Source organism: Dendrobium catenatum, unplaced genomic scaffold (genome assembly GCF_001605985.2).
Source record: "Dendrobium catenatum unplaced genomic scaffold, ASM160598v2 fragScaff_scaffold_1519, whole genome shotgun sequence".
NCBI lineage: Eukaryota > Viridiplantae > Streptophyta > Magnoliopsida > Asparagales > Orchidaceae > Dendrobium > Dendrobium catenatum.
The window spans coordinates 146,275-153,589 of NW_021319981.1; the positions used below are offsets into that span (position 1 = coordinate 146,275).

The 7,315-nt window shown below is 36.7% G+C and overlaps 1 protein-coding gene across 2 annotated transcripts in view; it reads right to left on the reverse strand.

Moving 5' to 3' along the window:
• The window catches only part of LOC110112163 (protein BRICK 1), a 28,683-nt gene extending 21,966 nt beyond the window's left edge, over positions 1-6,717 (reverse strand). The window contains exon 1 of one of the 2 annotated variants that reach the window (XM_028700412.1): positions 6,474-6,717. In XM_028700412.1, coding sequence (XP_028556245.1) covers positions 6,474-6,606 — 133 coding nt within the window. In that variant the 5' untranslated portion in view covers positions 6,607-6,717. The remainder of the gene's footprint in view (positions 1-6,473) is intronic. The other variant, XM_020844273.2, reaches the window with a different exon arrangement.
• Between the last annotated feature and the right edge of the window lie 598 nt (positions 6,718-7,315).

Below are 7,315 nucleotides of genomic sequence, written 5' to 3' on the forward strand. Positions count from 1 at the left end.
TAAGAAGGTGGAAGACACTCAACTTGAAATGCACCCAAGAGGAAGAAGAAGAAACAATACTCATGAAGTCCATTCAGGTTGAGTGTGAAAGTCACTATGGAGGAAGAATACTCACCCACAAAATTTTGAGTCAAGGCTACATATGGTCAACTATGAGGAAAACCCAAAGGAATTCTCAAACAGGAGCCTCCAATGCAAAAATATTCGCCTCGATGTAACTATAGCTTTCACGCAAGTCGTAGCTCCTTAGCAGCCCTTTGCTATTTGGAACTTGTTGGGACCATTCCCTCCATCCACAGGACGAAGAAAGTTCATAATAATCATGGTCAACTATTTTACTAAATGGGTAAAAGCCAAGGTACTCACCAATACTACAATCACTCTGATGAGGAATTTCATTTCGATAAACATCATTTGTCGATACGTTGTCCTTTCAACATCATCATTGACAATGGGCAACAATTCGCTGACAAAACATTGAAGGGGTTCTGCAGCTCGCAAAGCATTCGCCTGAAATATGCCTCAGTTCACCGTCCAAAGACCATGGGCAAGTTGAGGCCGCCAACAAGCAAATCTTGAATCTCTTGAGAAAAAAGGTATAAGGCATGAAAGGAAAATGGGTGGAGGCATTCCCTTCAATCATGTGGGTATTAAGGATGACTCCTTCCTTAGCAACTTGACAGACATTATTCTTGTTCTCCCATAGTGTCGAGGCTTTATTACCTATTGAACTCAATATACACAGTAAGAGTGTTGTCGTCGAAACCAACTTTGAAGAAAAACTTGGCGAATGAGAGGCAACCAACCAGGAAAGCTTGAGAATCGCAACCAACCTCTGAATATAAGTCATAGTCAATAGGAGAAAGTAAAAAGGAGAATGGTTAAGTACTAAATCTCTCATATCAGGTAGAAAAATTTCAGGCAGGCAACCTAATTCTTAAAAAAACATACGCATAGTTGCTAGCAACTCCATGCTAAGCAAGGTAGCGAGTGCATGTGAAGGACCTTACTTTATCAAGGCATAGGCCAGCCCAAGCACATACCACTAATAGTCTCACTCCAAAAAGGAGATACCAAGAACATGGAGCACAAACAACTTAAAAACCATCTACCCTTAAGGGAAGGCCTTTCAGCTTACATCTTGTATCTTCATTTACATACAAAAACAAAGAATGAATAAAATCTCTTCTCCCCTCTTTTCGTATCATTTTTAATTGTGGTGTATGAGCCAGTTTCATCTACACATGCATGTAGAAACTGAGGAGAATTTTTACAAAAATCAACGCTTGAGGAACTCACGTACCCCTGAGTCATTATATAAGGAACTCACCATAGCACACTCACTCCACGCCAGAGGAATTCCCGCATAGGTTCCCCAAGAACAAGTAGCACTTACCAAACTGTGGGGTGATTGCCCCAAGCAATGGAGAAGCTCCCAAGTGTTAGAACAAAAAACAAGCTAGCCTTAGTCACTTGGCTATGCAATAGTCAAATGTGACTAGCTGGGGGGAGTATCAATCGAGTTCTCATCGAAATTCAAGTAAAAGAGCAATTCAAATTACTTATAAGAGATATGAGGCCCTTAACTCTTTAAATAGGACCATTTTGATCCTACAATTAAAAAATAATGAAATATTCATATGGCAACGAGGGTATGATTGGAATAATCACAAAAACAATAATATAAAATGATAGTTAACTTCACAACGAGCAAGCACCCATAGCTACGTCCGATCCAACAAGAAGAACAACGAACTTTTGTGACTTCCGATTCGATAGGAAGGAACGTCGTCGAAGGAGACAAAGAATGCTTTAACAAGTAATTGAAAAGCCTCCCGTCACTACATCTGATTGAACGATAAACTTTAGTGACTTCCGATTCGACAAGAAGGAACATTGTCGAAGGAGGCGAAGAAGGCTTTAGCAATTCGTTCAAAACCCTACCTCATGTGAAGCATGGAAAGTCACTAATGAAAAAGGCGGAAAAGAAGAAAGAGAGAAAATTTTACTGTAATTAATTAGGAATTAATTTATATAATTTAATTAATATAAATTAATAAATTTTAAGAATTAATTAGATAATTAATAATTAAATAATTTTCATGATTTTAAGAAAAGAAAAATTAGGAGGTGGGCATGGATCATGGGAAGCGATTTATTTACCCGATCCTAAAATGCCATCCAAAGAAAGATTCTTGATGGGTGAGGCGTGAGGTCGGTCGTTGCATAAAGTGTCAAGGCATTTGTCAACAAAATTCATGAAAGAATGGAATTATTGGAGAAATGTGCCAATGGATACAAATTGGAAATCAGCTTGTTGGAGGGACTTTCGAATTTCTAATAATTGTATTTCTTGATTTGTTTGCATGGTGCGTAGGATTTATGTTAAATTGGCATTTTTCACGGTGTAAGATTGGAGGATGAAAAAAGATGATGCCCAGCTAGTGTTAGAAAACAAGAACATGAAACTATGAAAAGAGAGAAAAAACTAGTAAGAAAATGAAATTGAGAAAACAATAATTTAAAATAACGAAAAGAAGACAGAGAACCTGATGTTATATTGAATGACATGGGTGCTTAAAAGGAAAGTTACGGTTAAATGAATGTTATCCATGGAGTAGCGGGAGTCGACGGAGTCGGCAATGTCACTTCAACCGCCAGAAGATGATGATCTGGATTGGTTGGTTGGGAATAGATGGCTGCTGACGTCAATGCCAAACGGAATAGCTGAACATGTTGATTTTGTTAAAAAAAACTCCAAGAGTGGGGCTACAATGAAGGATTGTCGTTCTTGAAAACAGCGAGGGCTAGATGGCTTGTTGTGCTGGAAAATAATGGCTACAAAAGAGGATTATTTAACAAGATGTTTGTGTGAAGAATGCTTCTTTCCTTGGTGTTCTTGAATAGTAATATGCAGCCAAATCGAAGACTAGTGTTGTTTTTGTGTAAAGACTGTTGTTGGAAATGGATGGTGAAGTTGGTAAGCAGCAGATGTGGCTGGAAGATCCCTACGAATGCAGACTTGTTGCAAGAATGTGGTTAGCCTGTTGAGTACTGGACAAAGCCATATTGGATATGAAGTATAGAACTACCAGAAAGAAATGGTTCTAGTTGTGGTGTGATGTTAGGGTAACGAGAGCACTATTTGATAAGCTTCTTGACCAGTCAAGAAGATGGTGCGCCTTTAGAGTAGGCATAAACTCCAAAAAAAAAAGAGTAAGAGAAACTGGAGAGAAGAAGAAAGAAAATTTAGAAATTTCTTTTCTCATATCAAGTCTTTACAACTAGAAGTGTATTTATAGTACTTAGGTGGATCAACATCACTAAAAAATCGGTCTACCTAAAACAAATAAAAAGAAAGAGTAAATGAGTATTACATATGTGGACCCATTGGAATAACATATTTGAATTTGTAATTTATGTTGTCAAAACTATGTTCTTGTCACTTGTGATTTGTGGAATGTGTTTATTCCTTCTTCTATGATAGACTTTCATAGTTGTGAGTTATTCTGCCATGTTTGTAGCTCATGTTTCACATTTGGATTATACAACTTTCATATCTAATAAAATATGTTGATATTTAACGATGTCTCCCTAGCTCTTATAGTTTTCACTAAGATATAAATAATTTTCATGATACTTTCGAAAACTGCTTCGCCAGACGCATAAGACTTAGTTCTTCCCTAACCTCATCTTTATATCTAGTTTACATTCACATTTGCGAACCATTTGATTGCTTACAATATCCACCATAGTTCTTGAATAAAGGATACCGCATCATCATGCAACTTTCGAAAGCATCCTCTACATTGGAGCAGGAGTGTGTACGGCATTTCTTATTTACCCTAAATCTCATTGTTGGTCAATTTTCTACGGCATTTCTTATTTACCCTAAATCTCATTGTTGGTCAATTTTCTATAGCGTATTAGCCAGAGATAAACGGTTTATTAGGCAACATGATGGAAATTGACATAATGATATTGATCGTCATTAAAGGTACACTTTACTTTATAGGGGTCAATCTTTATAGGTTGTTGAATATTTTATTAGTATGTGACCCAAACAGTTATTCTACCACTTTGGCTAAGCTAAGGTCTTAAAAGATTATTATTCAAATAGAGTCACTCGAAAATTTAGGTTTTCACAAGCAACTGTATAAAAATGTTTGATTTTCTTCTTGGTATAACAAACATTAGCCAGATGAGTTCAACACTCCTAGAGTCCCACATGTGCATTGCTTTTATGATGTTAGTATCATTACTCAAACTCGATATACAGTCTAAATTCTGTCTAACACTGTCAGATAATAGTATGGGAGCAAGTTATAATCAATTGATTTGGGTAAGATTATATTTCACACCTTTCATAGAGTATGGTGCCAAAAGATATGAACGCCACAAGAGGCTGCTAGTGGTCCCTCAGGGTAAAAAATCTAGCTCTGCGCAAACCAATTGCAGTGGAGGTATTGTCTTTTGCTTATTCATTATTTCTTTTATCCATTTGAATCTTCTTCTTATGTTTGATTTCATCTTTAACCTAATTATAGGTGGCCAAGATGATCGAGAAATTAGCAAAAAGGCTAGTTCTTCACCCATCAGAGTATATACCAAAGAAACCTCTCCAGGTTACACTAATGTTCCTACACTAATAAGGAAGTGTATTTGTTCTCAACCTTTAGAGAATACACGTGTTCTCAACCTTCAGAGCCTACACATGCTTTTGTGGATTAGATAGCAAGTCCCATACCGCAACAACTTCAAACTCTTGAGCAGATACCATTTGTTCTTCTAGGACGCCCGTAGATGTACTGTATGCATTTTTTGAGGGCTCTTAAAAAATTTGATGAGCATACAGATACTTGATCCAATCATTTCTAATGTAAAAGTGTTTTCCGTAGAGCCAAGCTTTCTCATAGACCCCTTTCATTCTTCTTGGCCAAGTCAGCATCAGGGCAAGGGAATCACCACCCATTGAAGCACATGATGTACCCACGTACACCTTAACATATCTTGACTTAGCTGCAGTATCTCAAGCCTCTCTTTATGGTAGTCCCAAAACACAATTTGGAGAATCAAGCTCAGGTGATACTTCTCCTTTCCATTGCTCTTTCCTCCTATTATTTTTTTTCTAAATAAGAATAATGTTTCACTTTTCTCATTTCTTATAGTGCTAGGAGCAAAAAACCAGTCTGAGATATATTATCGGCATCCATCATTCGTCGATCAAAGAATCAAGGATATGCAAAACCATAGCACGACACTCATCAAAATTTATTAATTTGAGAGTGATGATTTAATACATTGGGAACCAATATGCGGCAAAGCTAAATTTTTAATTCGTTATCCAAAGTTTCTATCATGCAAAATAAGGTTTCATTGTGTGATCTTTAAAAAAACGAGTTTGAATTCGTTGAGAGGTTGCTAACATGGCACACAAGAATTTGAAAAATGTGTTGAAGTTATAAGCAAGAACTAGCATAGATCCGACAACATTGCATCCGAGTTTGATAACCTTTCCTTAAAGATTAAAAAAAACTTTTGAAAGAAGATTAAAGACTTGGATGTCCTCTAAGATGAATCTCAAGTAAAACATGAAAGAAGGGTAAAAGCGACCAGAAGCGATCAAGATCGCTATCAAACATGACAACCTTACCACGAAGTTTGGTAATGAGTAATGACTGAGTTTGCATAATTTGTTTCTTCATGCGGTATAAATTAAACTCCGCAACTTAACACCAAACACTCACCCAGCAGACCTCAAAGCTACTCTTCCAAGGAATAATAGTCTTTTGAATTTTTTGGGCTTTGGCAATTTTATCAATCCCTAAATCCTGTAACACGTGGCCAAACAATTTGCAACATTTAATCAGATTTAAGAAAAGCACAGCCAAAGAGTTCTCAGAACTTAACAGTTGCATTTTGCCATTTAACAAATCCCACTTAACTTATACCCTACTTCGTATCAAACCATCCCTGCCCTAAATCTGTTCATGAATTGCGTCTGCCAAAAAATCATCAATAGCCGGAAGGCCTTAGAATCAAACTAACCACACAGCTCATCTTGGCATGTTGGTTGAGAGCTTAGGCTACCAACTAAGAGGTTTTGATTCGAGTATTCGTGTATGCAATGTGTGAATCTGTCTTAATTGACCTAAACGTAAAAAAAAAATAATAATAAATAAAAAAAAAAACAAACTAACCGAATCAGATTAGCTGAAGTGAAGGAAAATTTACAAAGAAGCAGTTTCTAGTTGATAAAGAGCACGAATGAAGGATTTTCAATGCAGAAATAATCGTACCATGAAGCACTGGAAAATACAGATTGAATAAAAAGGTATATGAGAACTCTCAAAATTTTGAGATCCAGATGGGAAAAGACGAGCTTTCCACAGACGGAAAAAACCATGAAAAAAAAACCTAGTGAAAGAAATCGGAAATATGGGAAATGCTAAACAAATACAGAAAAGTGTTACCAAATTGGAGGAGGAATTCGAAGAGGCGGCGGACGTTGAGTGAGATGTTGGAGATGAACTCGCGATTCTCCCAGTCGGCCTGCACCGCGATGCCCACATTTACCGCATTCGTGATGCCTCCCGCCCTCGCCATTTGCAACGGGATCAATAAACCACTGAAAGCAGCACCTACGAAGGCGCGAGCAATAAACCACAGAAAGCAGCACCTACGCCTTCGTCTCTCTCTCTCTCAAGCTTTTGGGAAGACTTTCTTGCTGCTTCTTAAAAAAGCTTTTTAGTACAATAATTTTAATTTTTGTAATAAAAAGCTGTTTTAAGAAGTAATGAGAAAACTGTCCCAAACGAAGCCTCAATCGGTTGATCGCATTTCCACTTTTCTCTCCCCGATCCGCAGCAATGACTGGCCTTTCGCTAAGATTAATTTAGGGTTCGTTTAGGACAGCTTTTTAACTGCTTCTTAAAGCAGTTTTTTAGTACAAAAGTTAATTTTTTTGAATTAGAAAGCGGCTTTAAGAAGCAAACAGAAAGCCATCCCAAATGAAGCCTCAGATTACTAAAAGTAGATTAATTCCGATTACGATTTAAAGTATCAAATTCTAAAAAATATTATTTTAAGTTGAGTGTCTAATTATAGTGCAATTATATTTGTTGGATCAAAATTTATGTATAGTACATATTGACTTTGCTAGCAAATAAGTTCTTAGAGGCTTGAACCAATAACCTATACGTGTTTATTATGAAAACGAAAAAGAAGATCATTGGGATAGAAAATACTTTACTAACTCAATAGGGCTTCTAAGATATATTAAAATATTCAAAATGTACATCTTTATCTTTTATTT